The sequence below is a fragment of the Pelmatolapia mariae genome, linkage group LG18 (assembly GCF_036321145.2).
Source record: "Pelmatolapia mariae isolate MD_Pm_ZW linkage group LG18, Pm_UMD_F_2, whole genome shotgun sequence".
NCBI lineage: Eukaryota > Metazoa > Chordata > Actinopteri > Cichliformes > Cichlidae > Pelmatolapia > Pelmatolapia mariae.
In genome coordinates this window covers 3475643-3493258 of record NC_086243.1, presented here as the reverse complement: position 1 = coordinate 3493258, position 17616 = coordinate 3475643, and the positions used below count along the sequence as shown (strand labels likewise).

At 39.8% G+C, this 17616-nt stretch overlaps 1 protein-coding gene across 1 annotated transcript; it reads right to left on the bottom strand.

Annotated features, from left to right (window-relative positions):
• Nucleotides 1-1012: 1012 nt before the first annotated feature.
• Nucleotides 1013-11005, bottom strand: dars2 (aspartyl-tRNA synthetase 2, mitochondrial). Its single transcript, XM_063461096.1, has 17 exons — nt 10588-11005; nt 10084-10183; nt 9440-9503; nt 9246-9347; nt 8724-8819; nt 8527-8650; nt 8296-8342; nt 7743-7849; nt 5707-5776; nt 4083-4262; nt 3846-3953; nt 3645-3707; nt 3401-3553; nt 3091-3309; nt 2892-3002; nt 2706-2781; nt 1013-1197 (listed from the first exon to the last, which is right to left on the bottom strand). The coding sequence occupies exons 1-17, from the start codon at nt 10760-10762 to the stop codon at nt 1013-1015; spliced, it is 1980 nt and encodes a 659-aa protein (XP_063317166.1). The 5' UTR covers nt 10763-11005.
• Between the last annotated feature and the right edge of the window lie 6611 nt (nt 11006-17616).

Genomic DNA, 17616 nt, shown 5'->3' with positions numbered 1-17616 from the left:
ATCATAGAACAGAGACAGATTTGCGCACGTTACACCAGGTCATGCCAGAAGGAGGCACTAAAGAGCAACTTTCTCAGGGAAAATCTATTTAAACAGAACACAGTTACATGGTGACAGAACAATCATATTCATATATGGCTTCTTCTTTGCTTTAATCAGTATATTTTGGTGCCACAGCAAACTGCGTTCACAGTTCTGGGATTATTCCTGAGTCCATGCACTGATCACACACACAAATTTCAGCCTAGTTGTTGCGCACAGAGATTTCTCCAGATTCTGGTATATTATGCACCGATATGAAAAAAAAATTTCAGTCATCACAATTTTACACTGAGGAAATGATTCTGAAATCATTCTATAATTTGTAAACAGTGTTCTTCCGACTGGTGAACCTCTATCCCATTCTTACTTCTAACAAACAGATTCACTAAGATGCTCTCATTATTATTTCTGACCTGTTAGTTGTATCTAGCTACCATCAAATTCAAACTGAGCTAATATTTCCCATGAAATGATACACGTACTGAGACTAAAATATGGGTTTATGTCATTTTCAAATCATTGCTTGCTGTTTTTATTTACATTACACAGAAGATGTATGAAGATCATCATGAAAATCATATGTGAGAATCTCTGACTTTTGGATTTTAAAGTTCTGCACATGCTGAAATTGAACTTCTTGGCATCAAAAACAATGACATTATAAATTTATTCTTATTTCATATAATGCCTCATTTGAACATGTACACCAAACCACCTCATAATAAGCAGCTGTATAGAATCAGTAAAAAGATATAAATATCTAAAAAACTTGATACGAAGGACCACAAACATAGAGGAAAGGCAGCATCAATGCAGCCACAAGTATCTCTTGTCTCTGTTGTTTTGCCATCTGGCACAGATCTTACAGTCTCAAAGTCTTTTTGCTGTCTGCTGATAGTCTGCACATCTTCTCAGCCTCACCAGACCTGGGACTACACAGACATCCTTCGATGTCTGTGGTTCTTCTTAATCACTTTCCCTCTCTTCCTTGCTCTGCTGGCCATTTAACAGAAATGTGGTAACACTTCAGGTCCTCTTCAGACACCAAGTCGGGTGCACGGCTCATGAGGTCATGACCGCGGAATGACTTGGGAAAGGCGATTACGTCGCGGATGCTGGGAGCTCCGACTATTATTGAGACCAGTCGATCCAAACCTAGAAAAGGACAAAGAAATAAAGAGACAACTTGATCAATATACTGTTCAATATTGCACAATTTACTCTGAATTCACTGTTCAATTGTCCATGCAGGCTTCGCAATACATGCATTTTATACTAAGGACCTGGCAGAAAAAAGCTTGATCATGTTCAGTCGAATGGTACAGACAGATACAGCTGAAATGGGCTAATAGTAAGAGTCAGACAAGTTCAGCACTGCTGTGCATGTGTCAAGTCACATCTTCCAAACCCAAATCATTTTGCACAATAACTGACTTGCTCACAGTTACTGAAACTCCATTCAGGCCCAGTGCTGCTCTGCTCTGAACATGTTATTCAGGTGTCACTGTGTGCCAGTTAATGACACAAACAGTGACACAGTGTTGCCACCATGCGGTCAAACCAGAAAGTACAGCTTTCAACTTTTCATTTCTATTCACACACTTCACACAAAACAAATACCAAACAAAGAACCACAAGACTCACAAACTACAGAGCAGTTTGGATTGTGTCTCTGCAGCATGTCTTTTGTCCTGTGTCCCTCCCCTCACCTCCAACCGGTCACAGCAGATGACCGCCCCTCCCTGAGCTTGGTTCTGCTAGATGTGTCTTCCTGTTAAAAAGGAGTTTTTCCTTCCCTCTGTCACCAAGTGCTTGCTCAAAGGACATTTCAAGATTGTTGGGTTCTCTCTGTATTATTTTTTAGAGAGTATTTACAATATTAGGTGCCTTAAGGTGATTGATGCTGTGATATGGCACAAAATATATAATAACAAAATTGGGAAAAAAAAAAAAAAAAAAAAAAAAAACAGCCCCCCCCCAAAAAAAACAAACACACACAGTTACTCCATATAACTGAAAAGACCAGCCTTAAATTATTCATTCACAAACTCGAATGCACAAATTGACCAGAAATTTTAATAAAAGTACCATCCAACTGTAAGTGTCTCTCCTTCTCTGTTCAGCGTACCATTCTTAAAAATGCCAATACAAATTACATTAAACAACAGATAAGAAGGAAAAAAGGAAGTATAAGAAAAATGTTAACTCTAAGTTTGAACAACAAACATTCTGAGAAATCTCATACAGTTATGAGCTAAAAAAGATAAAAATCCCACAAATGAATTATAAAACACTGATCCATCCTTATTGTCTTGGTCCAGCACTGTAAATAATTATGTGGACTTTAGCTCCTGGCGTTGTAGCACGAGACAGTGGTTTGTGGGCTGAAGAATGACCTGCCTAATGAATGGCATGGGAACACTAATAATTACCCAGTTAATGCTATAGTGGGGATTTATATACAACTAATGGAGAAACATGTGTAACTAAAACCAAGCATGTTGCCATGGATATGTGTTAGTGCTAAGGGCAATTCAAGAAAATACACTGATCTCTTTTCAGTGGTTATCAGGTTGATACTGTGTGGTTAGTAAAAACCCAGTGTATGCACACATGTAAGTCATATACGAACTCAGTGATAAATCAAGCAGAGTTGAGCTCACCCAGAGCAATGCCTCCATGAGGCGGTGCTCCTGAATCCAAGGCCTCGAGGAGGTGGGAGAGAAGACCGGGGTCCTCCTGAAGCACAAAAAAAGTTGGAAATAGTTAGTGTTAAGGTTAACACTGAAACGTCCCACTCTTTCATAAGTGAAAGACTGAACTGCACCAAGATGGAGGAAGCCACTGACCTTAAGGACATTCTTCAGTACATGAAGCTGCTCTGAGGCTTTGTGGATGCGAATGGAGCCTCCTCCGATCTCACAGCCATTTAACACCAGGTCATAGTGCTGACCACGAACCTGTGAAATACAGAATTTACAAACAGAATATACATCCTGCATTTTTTCTACATAATTAAAGATAACTAATAAAGTACTACACCAGTACCTTGTGTGGATCAGTGTAGAGTAACTGTGTGTCCTCTGGCACTGGTGCAGTAAATGGATGATGAGCTGATTCCAGCTCCTCTGGATCATCTTCTTTGGGCAAGAAGAGAGGAAAGTCCACGACCCACAGGAAGTGGAAGGCTGAGGGGTCACGCACTACCACACCATGAGACTCCAGGAGCTTTGCACACTGCAGGCGAAGATGACCCAGCAACGGGCACTGAGAGCAGAAAAGAGAGTCAGATGAAGGGAGCGTTTGTATTAGCTCTGTGCTTCTTTGTTTGACAGCTGACTCAACCCAAGCCTCTTACAACAGTGTGGTGGGAGCCTGCTGCTATCAGAAGCAGGTCTCCTGGCTTGGCTTCAGTCCACTTCAGCAGCTCGTCTGTGACAGACGAAGACAGCAGCTTCTTCAGGGGAGACTTCAATGTCCCGTCTGCTCTGACCAGCACCAGGCTCAGCTCCTTCACGCACGAGGAGAAAACACAACAACACACAAGTGTTTATCTCAGAACAACGTGAGGCGTAAAAGCAAAGAAAGGATAAGAGACCTACCTGTCCAAACTGAGTCTTGGCTATTTGTTTCAGTTCTTCCAAATCCTTCCCAGTGAAAAGTTTCTGTTACAAGAGAGAAAACATAATGTGAGACACACAAATTCACGTATGAGAGTTGTCAGCTTCTCTTGTGGCACAAAAACACATCTTCTGTTCTACATTTTCAGCATTCTCTGCCACAGGAAATGGTTTTGTTCTTACTGCTCCACTGGGGACACAGACGGCCCGAACGGAGCCTCCTGGTTGGCCAAGAGCTGATTGGAGGAATTCAATTTCCGTGGAAAGGAAGATCTGACTGAGGTCTATTAGCTGCACAAATAGACAAATAAAAAACAAAAACATATAATTCACTCATGTTGTACATTAAACAAAAGAGTAAAAGATGTAGCATGTTCAGTAAGAACATAGTTTCAGTTAGGACCCCAAGAAATCAAACACCTTCATGTTGAATCTGGTGTCGGGTTTGTCCACACCGTAGTCCCTCATGGCCTCTTCATATGTCAGAGTTTGGAAAGGAGCCTTAAGAGGACCACGTTCTGCAGGCCAAGAGTACTGCAGCAAACCCTCCACCAGTGACATGATGCCTGCCTGGTCCACAAAAGACATCTCTATGTCCACCTGGGAGAAACGACAAGAGGATTTTCAGAATTCAGACAACATGACATGATCCAACATGGCACATGTATGTGACAACAGGCCGGTCTATGGGCCAGACTAATCAGACTATATGTTGCTCAGTATGTACTCAGATTACAGGAGAGACACATGGTACTCACAGAATCCTGAATTGAAATCTGTGATAAAATATCATAAGAGCAAAGATGGCGCCAGAAGATCCAAGTATGTGTTTGCAAATCTTATTTTGGTGCAAAATCAGCAAACCTTTTAAATTACACACATCATTGTTTGCAATGTTTTCACTCACAGCTGTAAAAGAATTCCAGCAGCAGCAGGATCCAAACAAAAAAAGAGCTTTGGAATCAACTTTAAACATCGAGACAGGCTCGATCAAGATTTACAGTAAATTATATTGTGTGCTTTACTTCAGGCAAGTGAGCTGCCATGTAAAAAGTACAGTTTAATTATTCTGTATTAGTTTTTTTAAATTAGTCCTTTAAGTACTTTATTATTACATTTCTTAGCATTTTAAATTATTATTTTTTAGCAGTTTTATGCAACAGTAGGATGATAAAATATCAAATCTTAGCAGTAGCTTTATATATATAACTTTTGTGGATTTAAAAAAAATCCATAATGCTTAGGCTCAGCAGAGGACAAAAATATCCAATTTGTCACATTAGTTTGAGAATGCAAGGAGAATCCTGGACTACATGCACGAGCGGTACACAATCAGATTTGAAGCAGAACATTTTGATACAGAAATTTAAAAACACTTGAAACATGTTAGGATTCCTGTTTTTCACACAAGTGGCCCGGATTCAACACCCAGTATGCGTACTGTACTTCAGGCAGGTGAGCTACACTACACAGTTTAATTAGCTGTTGAATGCACCAGTCAGCTGATAAAATATTAAAACTAACAGGTGGTCTACACACACAAGTGGTACAAAATCAGGTTTGAAGTCAGACATTTTATTTCAGAAACTGAACAAACTTCTAGCGGTTAAGATTCCAGATTTTCACACAGGCAGCTGCAGTTTGACTCCCAGTATAGGAAAGGACAGTTTAATCATATACTCAAAGCTAACAGGACATCAGTCGTTTTCTCTTTTTCACTCATCTCTGTCATTTTTTTTGATTTGTTGCTCATACCACAGTTGGCTTTGAGCTCTGGATAGCTTTTGCAACTTCTCCTGTTAGTTTTTTTTTTTTTTTTTAAATGTCCATGTTCAGCTGTGTCTGTGAGTGTGCACACAACTATTTGCCTGCACTGCTGCGTGTGTGCTGCATATGTCACACATGCATGAAGAGGACTGCTCGTAAATAGATATATGGGAGGTTGGCCAGGAATTTCAAGTATCTCATGTCTGAAACAGACTGAAAAATGTATTTTTCTTTTTTTAAACTGTGGCGCTTCAAACTTGTGTGTATTCGATCTCACCTGGGTGAATTCAGGCTGCCTGTCTGGTTTGGAGCCTTCATCTCTGTAGCACCGGGCTATCTGAAAGTACCTGCCGCAGAGGAGACAGAGACAGAAGACAGAGGTTGTTGGCCATTAACAGCAGGTTCTGACTCTAATGTGGTGGACTTCTAAAAATTCTGTTATGTGTGCAAAGCTGTCAGCAGTGGAAATCAGTCAGATCTAAGTGCTTTATTTCAGTATGGGAGTGGAATCATCCTTTGGTTCTTCTCCCCGGTATATAGGCAGTGACATATAACATTAATACCCCTAAGCTTTTTTCTCTTTTATCCAAGTACATTTTTCACACACAGAGTACGAATCTCCAGTATTTGCTCCATGCCTAGTCACATCACATTTTAGGCTGGTATAGCAAACTTGCTTTAACCTGGCGTCCACATATGTGGACATCATATTTTGGGTTATTTAGAACAAAATACTCAATTTTGCTCTACAAGCGCCTGATATCCACTTACAAGGACATTATACTGCTTCTGTTCTATCGAAATTTTAAACGAATATCCTCATATGTGGCTCTCATTTTTCTTAGAAACAAAAATCAGGTATTAAAAAAAAAACACCAACTGGTAATTGTTTGTTTTTACATTCATCAGGTCCCAATCAGCCCAAATATCAAAGAGAAATTAAAAATGCATGCCATGAAAGAGTTCGGGTCTTAGGAGGTTAAAATGGTTTCTTATTAGCTGATGGTGGTCAGAAGTTTGCATACGCTCATCGTGGACATAAATGTGACAGTAATTTTAAATAACTTCTTTGAACTGTTTTTTTCCAGGGTGGAATGATACATGTACTTTATGTACAGCATACATCTTTAATAACAAATATAACTTGACTATTATTTCTTTAATGTCCCTTAGAATGCTTTGCCTCGACGAGATGCTTTGGGTAGCCGTCAACAAGCTTGTGGCATAATTCTTAATGGATATTTGACCACCACTTCTTGGTAGAATTTTTAGAGTTCGTTTAAATTGGTTGGTTTCCTGGACCCAGTCTTTATGTGTAACCAACAAATTTTCAACTAGATTGAGGTTGGAGTATTGGGAAGACCGTTTCAACTGTCCAGCTGTGGATTTGTTGAAAAATTTGGAAGTAGTCCTCCTATATTATTCTCTCTATTTTGGGCAATTTACCTGTATCACTGTATTACCTGGCGAAATATCCCCAAAGCTTGATGCTACCACCACCATGCTTGACGGTTGGTATGGTCCTCTTAGATTTGAAAGTCTCATCTTTAATCCTCCAAACATACCCCTTGTCATTGTGGCCTAATAGCTCAATCTTTGTCTCGTCCAACCATAAAACCTTTCTCCAGAAGGTCTTCGCTTGTCCGAGTGGGTCACTGCAAATTTTAATCAAGCTTGAAGGTGTCAATTTTGGATCAGGGCCACTTTCTGGGTCAGCACCCTCTCAGTCCATGTAATATAAAACTTGTTTCACTTGGGAAAGTGGCACTAATGTTCAAGTTCATGGCAGTCTTAAGCCCTGGTGCTTCCTGAATAACCTAATCAATTTCCTCTCCTCTGAGGGAGAAATTGGTCTTCTTCCAGGCAGTTGTTTGCATTTATTATCTTGCAGTATTCAGTTGTTTAGAAATGGCTCCAATAGACCTTCCCAGTTAGTATACATCTACAGGTCTCCTTCCAAGACCTTCAGTGAGTTCTTTCCCCATTCTTGAGTACTGGTCAGTCCAATGAATGCTGTCAAAAAAATCCTTTTTATACTGGCAAAGGGCAAAATCATGATCACTAACCAGTAGTTAAAAGACACTGTAGAACCTTGTACATACATACATTAAAGACGCATGTATGTACATCATCATTAAAAGCCCCAAATTACCATGACATTCATGCTCCCGACGAGTGGATGAAAACTTGTGACCAGAACTGTACGCTCATTATTCGTTCCCTTTTAACTCTGTTTTCGATCTGGACCAGTGCAGCGTTTAAAAGCAACAAACATCTTTCTGTTAAATAGCAGATTATGGAGCCTGCACCCACCTGTCTACACCAGCCACCATGAGAAGCTGCTTAAACTGCTGTGGACTCTGGGGTAAAGAGTAAAATAATCCTGGCTCTCTGGAGGGAACCACAAACTCTTTGGCTCCCTAAAACACAAACACTCATTAAGTTCATTAAAATATCAGATATGAAACCATAACATGTAAGCCAAATTAGGTTTTTGCTGTTATATTTATATTTAATAGAACCAAAGAATTTTTTAGAAACTGTTCTTATAGACCAGGGGTCCCCAATCCCAGTCCACGAGGGCCGGTGTCCCTGCAGGTTTTAGATGTGTCCTTGATCCATCACAGCTGATTTAAATGGATAAATGACCTTCTCAACATGTCTTGAAGTTCTCCAGAGGCCTGGTAAAGAACTAATCATGTGATTCAGGTGTGATGATCCAGGGTGAGATCTAAAACCTGCAGGGACACTGGCCCTCGCGGACTGGGATTGGGGACCCCTGTTATAGACCATTAAAGATGAATTGTTGTGCAAGTTTCTGCTCTTTAACCTGGTAAACATGTAAAAATGTCTACAAATGTCTTACCCCTGGTGTCCTTTTGAACAGAGTGGGAGTTTCCACATCCACAAAGCCTATTCATTACAGCAAAACAACAACAACAACAGCAAAAAGCATATGAAAATCAGAGCTTGGTACAGCAAGAACAGACTAGTTCCTGCACCTGGTTTCCTCTTACAGGCAACAACATCAGTGACAGTCCTGTGATCTTTTATGTCTGGCAACATAAAGACAGAACACAAACATGGCTGTCCATACCGTGCACATTACAGAGATACTCCCTCATCTTCATCACCAGCTGAGATCTCAGTCTTAGGTTCTTCTGCATCTGTGATGACCTCAGGTCCAGGTAGCGATACTGCATCCGCAATGACTCGGACTTCTGGTAAGTAAAAAAAATTAAATTATTACAGTGTGCTCAATAGTCCACGTCCATGTAACGTTAAGTTACTTACTTTGACAAAGTCTTTTATCTCAAACGGCAGCTTCTGGCACACATTGAAGACCTCCACATTCTCTGCCAGGACTTCGATCTCTCCTGTCGGCATCCCCTGGTTTAAACACATGATTCAAAACAGAATTAGGTGGCTAATCACCAAAAGTCTCATTATATTGCTACAGAAAGCAATTTAAGATTGATGAAATGGTATCAATTCACCAGATTATTTAGGACAGACAGTCACTCCTTGGAAAAGAAAGTTTCTGATCCCTGTCCTTTACTATGTTCATTAAAGAACAGAACATTATTATGCTATTTGATAAATATAGTGAAATATATTGATGAGTGTTGGTACTTTTTTTCCCCGTCCGCGTTTAAAACCAGGCACTCAGTATATTAAGCACAGTGTGACTGGATGCTGTAGTAATTAGGATTCCTGGCCCATGTGGGTTAAACTCAAAGTACAGGAACTAAACTTTCCTCACCACCCCCTGCAGGTGGGTGGTGTTTCACTGCACCTTCAGAAGCATGTACAGACCTGGTTCTCCTGCCCCACTGGTCGGTTCCTGACTGTTCCTGTAACCTTGATGACAGACTCGGGCGTCAGATTGCACAACGTGGCTTTCAAAGTACTCGGAGACTTAAAACAGAGGAAACAAACTATTTAGTTATTTATTTTACAGCACAGCGTTCATTGGTTATGTTAGTGTATTTTGTTGTTTTCTTCCATACTTCCTGAGGAATTAGAATTTGTGTCAAGCCGCTGAAGTCTCGCAGGATGACGAACAGGTCCTGCCTGTAGGGGGCAGAGACACATACTGTTTCTCAAATTTATATGAGACCCTTTGAAGAATGATAAAGAACTTTTTTTAAGATGGTCTTAGTTCTCTTGGCTTTCTTGAGATCTTTCAGAGTTTTACTTAAATTTTTTTGGCCTTTTTCTGCTTGTACTCGATAGGGTACAGTGAACAGTGACAGAGAGAGAGGGGAACACGTGTGGCAAAGGGTTGCAGGTCAGATTCAAACCTGTGCTGGCCACTCTCAGACATACGGCCCGCTCATCCCAGTGAGCTAAACCAGCACCCAGAGGTTTCCTTAAGACGTTTTCTGCTTTTTCACTCATTTCCAGTCCAGTCCTTGCACCTGACCATTTTCAGCTGGCTGTCATGAAGCCATTCTTAAGCAAGGGAAACAGGGAGAAAAGGCTGGGGAACGCCAAATTACACAAGAACCGGCAAAGGTCTTATGGAGCGATTAACCCAAATTGGACACTTTTGGTTTTGGAGGTCAGGAGAGAGGTACAACAGTGGGTTACTACAGCCATCTGTGAAACACACTGGGGGCTCAGTCATATCAATCAACCAATGGCTGACTACCTGAGATACTGGACCCAGCCACACAGAGTGACTTTCTTCCCCACGTCATCTGATCGCAGTTCTCCACAGGTGTGACTCCTGAACGACAGACTGCTGGGACCTGATCATAAGATGGATTTGGGACACAAGTCACAAGTTACACTTTGATACTCATTTTAAGTACTTACTGAAACTGAAGTGAATTTCTGCCGCATTAACAGATATGCAGAAATGTATAAAATTACAGTTTTTACAGAGACGGAAGAACAAATGTTTTACAAAATAATAAAAGTGTCCAAAAGTCTTAGATAATACAAGCAAACACGTCTCCTACAAAGTGGAAGATCCTAAAGGATTCTAATGAAACATGAATGATGTGGACAAGCTGGAGTCAACTGAGAATCCTGTCCAATAACTACAAATGTAGACAGGCTCAGACCAGTTGAAGACCAGTAGAAGTAGTGGCATTGGGCGTACGCACGTCACGTCAGTGTAGAGGCTGGAGTACAGCCAGCTGATGAGTACCTGTGGAGGGCGGAGCAGCCCCGCAGAGTCCGAATGAGCAGCTCAGATGTCTGAGCTGAGATCTCCACAGCAGCCGACCTTGACTGGGAGTCGAAGCTGAGCTCTGATACCAGACAGCATGAGCTCTGAGTCCTGTGAACACACTCCGCAACATCATCCTGCCTTTTGTTGCCATTTCTTTCAAAACACAGAGTGAAGCTCAGGCTGAAGAGAGCATGTTATTCAGAGCTGTGTCTGTCACACTCCTCTCCCTCAGAGTAACAGGCCTGCAGAGTCTTTAAGGTTGTAATGTGAGCATTATGAAGCTCCACGGCAATGAGAACAGGTGTGCTGCCGTTACTCTTCCTGGATCCGGATAAGACTCGTGAGAAGTTTTCACGACTGCCTGCTCATGAGGATGGGTTGCTGTGCTTCCGTGCATCTGTTCAGTCTCATCCAGTCATGTCGCAATCGGCGAATTTTTACCGGACGTGACGTCACGTTGCTAGACGAGAACAGTCAACCTGCGACATGATCGATCTAACTCGCGAGGAAAAAATCCACAAGCTTTCAAGATTTCATCAATCCCCGATTCTTTTTCTAGAGACAGCGCAAATTTTAGTTTAGTTTTACAAGGATGTTATTTAGTCTGTTGCCAGATTCTTTATACGCAACATTAGAATTACAAAACCAACCCCAAGTTTGTTCTCTTCTTAACTCGTTAAATTTGTTTAAGAAAATAAACCACAAAAAACATATATTATAAAGAGTGGTGTCAAACTCGTTTCACATCGTGGGCCACACACAGCCCACTCGATCATAAGTGGGCTCTGTGTGCAGTGAAACTCCACAATAAATGTGTAAAATGACAGAAATTTGTGATAGTTCATTGCACTGAGTTCTAACAGTGCAATGACACACCTTTTTCTAAAGCATCTTCCTAACTGAACTGCTTATCTGAGATGAGATATATCTCCCCTTATGGTTTGTTTTCCGCTTCTCCTTGTATATGTGGCCTTAATGTATTATTGCATTCTGTTCATTAACTTCTGTGTCTCTACAGATGTCTGTATCGAATGTCTCTGTATTTTCCATATTTATATTAATTTTTACAGTTCCCTTAGGCAGTTCATTGTATCATTTTAAATTTATACAACACTAATTTCTATATTTGCATTTGTACTTTAAGTATTATGACATTGCTATTATATTTCCCTATTTAAAAGCTTATCATGATCATGGCCAAATCTTCAAATAATCAGGTCAGTGTGTATGTAAAAAGTAATCCCTTTAAGCCCCAAGTTCAGGCATCACATTTTCCAAACAGCTGGTTTTCTGGTCTTGACAGAGAGACGCTGTCACTACTGTGGTCATCTCAGGCACACAGCCTCACCCATGTGCAGTTTAAACCTTCTGTGAGAAGTAGCCAATATGAAGAAAGCTTGGAGAGGAGCTTTTTTCTTTTTTCTTTGAAAGGATTGTATGTATGTTCCCAGTGGCAGACTTAGCCTGTTTGGTGCCCTGGGCGAACACCCACTCTCTGTTAATTCTTGATATTTATAGTGATCTGTACATATTAGTGCTATTTCCTAAATGTGTAAAATCTGTAACATAGTATTGTTTGGAGTTTAGTCTGTTACTGTTACTATTTTTAGAATTTCTTCTTGGACCAACTGAAACCCACATAATTTCCTTAGGGATTAATAAAGTATTCTGAATATGATTCTGATTGTTTCAGGATACATGACCTGCCATTATCCAATGACACATCTGCTTACCTGTATCTTTTGCTCGTTTCTCCTCCTCTTCTTTTCTTTTTTTCTAAACTGAGCACCTGATGGCTTTGAACTTTTCTTGTCCATCTTCCATTGGTTTTAATTTTGCACTCCAGAACACCCATCCCCCAACACGAGGATCACCACAACATAACCTAATAGACCTACACCTTAGTTCACAGATTCACTTTGTCTAGGGTTTATTTCTGGGATTTCGCACAACCCAGGATTCAAATCATGAATACATTATGGGCTTGGATTTACAACATTATGAATGAAATGTGCTCTATTTGGAAGCAGCCGTCCCCCTCCCCTGTCGACAGGTTGTGTGCGAGACTTTAAATTATCAAACTGTAAATTTTAAATTGTTATTGATCTCTTTACCCCTAGTCCTAAAGTGTATATTTATTTTCTTACTCTTCTTATATTTATTGTTTGTTTACTTGCACTGCTGTAACTGGAGCCTAAGCACCAAAACTGTGGGTATACACCAAGAGCTAAAATTACTGTGCTGATTAAGGAAACATTAAATTTGGTTAGTTTGGGGTCTGGAGCTTCAGGTTTGTGGGTTCAGTTGGTCTCAAAATTGAGGTTTGTTTTTTTCAAAAGGCTGTTGGAGGATTCTTACTGAATCCATGGGTTAAACTGATAAAAAAAATGTAAAAAAAGAAAAACCTAGAAGGTTTGAAAGTCTGCGTGTGTATCTGCTTTTATTTTATTTTTATTTTTTTTGTTTTTAAAGGTGAATTTGGTTTAATTACATTGGGAAAAGAAAATTGGAGGATCGAGACAATAATATGGCAAAATTTACTGTTTCCTTAATCAGAGCAATAATTTTGATCTGGAATGAAAATGTTAAAATGGCTTATTTTCTTTCTTCTCTACTGATCACTGTGTTCAACCTTTAGTTACTTGTCGGTCTCCAGTAATGCTAACTTTTACTTTTAGAAAATGCATTTTTTGTAATTTTGTAGAAAAGGCTCTGCGCCTGTGAAAAAAAAAAAAAAAAAAAGGTATCCACACCCCCGAGGTCACTGCAGATCAAAGTAAATAAGGCCTGGTTAAATATAATTATATTACAGGAGGTGAAAATGTAGATTATATTTATTGTTTGTTTACTTGCACTGCTGTAACTGGAGCCTTGTCGTCTCGTCTCTCTATATACTGGACTGTATGTAGCGGAGATGACAAGAACGTTTACTTTGACTTCAACACAGCAGCGCACCGAGGGCTCTCGCGCTCACTTTATAGAATTTCGAAAAAAAAAACCAAACAAACATCGGTACAAATTATACGTCTGTATCATAATGTCTGCTGTTTTCGTGTTTGTTGGTTTGTTTTTATTTTGTTTTACTTTGCGAGTTGGTTATTAGAATGCTGCTCCAGCCGGCCGCCGCCCTCTCCTCCCTGTGCCGCAAGCAGCAGGTGCGCCTCGCAAACGGAGGGCGCCCTTACTCCCAGCAAATGGGCGATAGAAAACCGATCGGTGCCTATGTCATCTCCAAAATGCGCTGGCTGACGTCGGGGCAGCATGAGTACGAGCAACTTTTTTTTTGTTGTTGCCCGTGAAGCCGCCCCCACCACGATGCCGCCCTGGGCAACCGCCCTATCAAAAACCGCTACTGCAAGTAGCCACTAAACCTGGACGTGGACATAGAGGCCTGAGTGTCATCTCACACATTTATTCAGAATAAAACAGGTTTTTGTGTTTGTGTACTCGAGGACGTCAACATAACATGTTCAAGTACCCAGTAAACATCAGTGCAGACAGCTGTTCATAAAAATGTCATAAAAACGTGCTTAAACTACTCAAACCAGCCACTGTGACCACTGCTGCAGAGCAGAATGCACAATACTGATGGGGACTATGAGGGTTTGTAGTTTAATTCCTGCACTTGCAGGATCGGTGAGTGTCTGTTTAAAGATAAGCCTCATTAACAAAACTTCAACTGCTCCCCACGACATCACCAACATTTCTGCAGGAGGACAGAACCCACTGAATTAATCTACCATACTGCGCTGTGTTATGTTGTCATGGCAACATGAAGTCAAAAAATACAAATGCAAAAATGCAAAAAAAAAAAAACAGGAGTACAACAAGACAGGCCGCTGGAAGAGCTTTTGAAGCAGGAAAACTTTTCTGGATTTATCTTAACTTAACTGGAAATTTTGCTAACACAAGTCAAGCTGGAAACAAGGAGGCAGCTGGTTGGATTATATCTGAGGACAGGACGCATGAAGGACAAGCATGAGGAGAGAGAAAACAGCAGAGAGATGGTGTGGAGCTAATCGTGGATCAAGTCGAAGAAGCAAGCACCAAAACTGTGAGTAGACATCACACAAAAAGAGCTAAAATTAATGTGCTGATTAAGGAAACATTAAATTTGGTTAGTTTGGGGTCTGGAGCTTCAGGTTTGTGGGTTCAATTGGTCTCAAAACTGAGGAAAGACAAAAGGATGTTGGAGGATTCTTACTGTAAGAACTGAAAATTAATCCATGGGTTAAACTGATAAAAACATTTTTTTAAAAACCTAGAAGGTTTGAACGTCTGGGTGTGTATCTGCTTTTATTTTTTATTTTTGTTTTTAAAGGTGAATTTGGTTTAATTACATTGGGAAAAGAAAATTGGAGGATCGAGACAATAATATGGCAAAATTTACTGTTTCCTTAATCAGAGCAATAATTTTGATCTGGAATAAAAATGTTAAAATGGCTTATTTTCTTTCTTCTCTACTGATCACTGTGCTCAATCTTTAGTTACTTGTCGGTCTCCAGTAATGCTAATTTTACTTTTAAAAAATGCATTTTTTTGTAATTTTATAGAAAAGGCTCTGCGCCTGTGAAAAAAAAAAAAAAACTAGGTATCCACACCCCCGAGGTCACTGCAGATCAAAGTAAATAAGGCCTGGGTAAATATAATTATATTACAGGAGGTGAAAAATATGGGAATGATTGAAAGAAACAAAGATCTGGTTAAAGATTTGGCTTTCTTACTGAAAGACATGAAAACTATTCCATGTGTGACACTGAGAAAAAACTGAAAGCTCAGTAGATCTGGAGGTCCATTAGTTGTTATACAAATATGCAAACTTGTTTTAATGACATTAGGAAGAAAAAATGGGATGTTTAAAAAATAACATGGCAAATTTCATTTTGTATTAGATGACAAAATGATTTTACTTTGTGCTGATGTCTTTGGAAAAGGTTTTGGTCTCTAATAAATTGAATTTAACATGATAAACTGAGGGTGGGTAATATAATGTACACAGTAGCTATAATGACTATAAATGGGCATCTGTACACCTGTAGATATTTTATCAAACACCAATCACAATTTGTGATCAGTGTGAGTTTTAAACATTGAAATTTCTTTATATTTCTGACAAATTTACAAAATATGATAAAGAATTTGAGTATTTTTTCAAAATAAGACGTTTCTAATTGACTTCAAACTTCTGAGCTGTAGTGTAGATTGCAATGATAGTTATCTATTATAGAAGATGATATAGAAGTATGAGGACAGGGAGACACAGTTAAAACATTATGAGCTGTCTTGCTGCAGAGAAAGTGGAGTCTGTCATCCTTGAAATGCTCCCTAGATAGGCAGCTGGCAGGATTGAATGATGCTCTGCCTCTGTGGTCAAGTACAGACATAGGCCTTAAGCAACCATGAGCCACTGATGAGCGTGACAGATTAGGAAGCATGCATAAAGTTAGACACCTATGAGCCAGTAATAGGAGAAAATGAGCATGCAATAAAGTGGACTTGTTAGGCAGATTTTACCATTAGAGTTAAAACACTTCAACTCAATTTTTGATGATAGACACAACTAAAATAATTCTGATCAGATACAGACACATGTACACAATACACACTACTGCTCAAAAGTTTGTGGTCATATTGAAACATTCTTGCTTTAATTATAAATTTACATTTGCTTTAACGTAATATTACATGAAGTTTATCAGTAATGTTTTCACAGATGTGTTTTGAATCAATCGTTTATGGTAAATCACTCATGATGTGTTAGGAAATGTCTTCACAGTTATACATGGGCCCATTTTTAGTACCAATCACTCCTGTATGGACAGATCACATGGTCATAAACCAGGTGCAAATTTGATTTAAGGCAATTATAAAGCAAAAATGGGATGATCCATCACAAACCTCGCAAATGTACTGTTGTTAATCTGCACAATGATTTTGGTTTGTGCTGATGTCTTTGGAAAAAGTTTTCTTGACTGAAAAGCTGGGAGTTAACCGGATAAACTGACATCTGATAACACAATGTAGCACTGAAACATAACAGTTATTTTTGCTGAAAATGGTCCTCTGTAATTGTCATGGTCGCTGAGCCCTCTTTTCTTGGGCTTCTTTTTTCTCTCTCCACTCTGTCAGTGTATGCTCGTTCTGTTGTCCGTGTGCTTGACTGTTTCAGGGGATGCCCCTCCTCCTTCCTGTCGTTCAGTCACTTGTCAACAATCAGCTGATTGCTCCCCTGCTCCTCATGAGGTGTTCATGCTGGCTTCTTGACCAGATCATTGCACCACCAAGGTAACGTATCAGGCCACAGTCATGTCACATTTTCCATCAGTTCTTGTCTTTGCTCACTCTGTGTTTCTGTGCAGACCTTTCAGCTTGTTTGGATCCCTGCAATCTTCTGTGACAGTGTCCAAGTGTGCCGTCAGACAGCCTGCAGTACCTCTGCCCCGTCTCCTGGAGCCCACAGTGTTTATCCTGTATTCATAACTATCTGCAAATAAACCTGTGAAACTTTACCACAGTGTCTCATGATCATTCTGTTGTTTTCATAACAGTACACCTATCTAGATATTTCACTAAATCTAATTCGTGATTTGTGATAAATGTTACCATTAATCTTTTATATTTCTTTATACTTCTGATTGATTTAGTAAAACATAAAAAAGAATTTCACTGTTGTCAGAAAATAAGACATTTCTATTCTCTACAAACTTTTGAGCTGTAGTCTAGATTGCAGTAATAGTTATTGTTTATAGTAGATGTAGAAGTATCAGGACATGAGTGAATAAAAGTTATGAGCTGTGTGGCATCAGAGAAAGTTGTTGACTCTGGTGATTCTTTGAGCTTCTAAAAAGCTAATGGGAGGCTGAGCCTTTAGCTTTCCTGTCCCTCTCCTGTGTAACCAGACATGCTCTCTTCTTTTAAACACTAAATTCATAACTTTGCTTTTTGATCAGTTGTGTAGCTACAGCTGGATCAGCTGACCCCGACCCATCCTTTAGTAATGCTCTT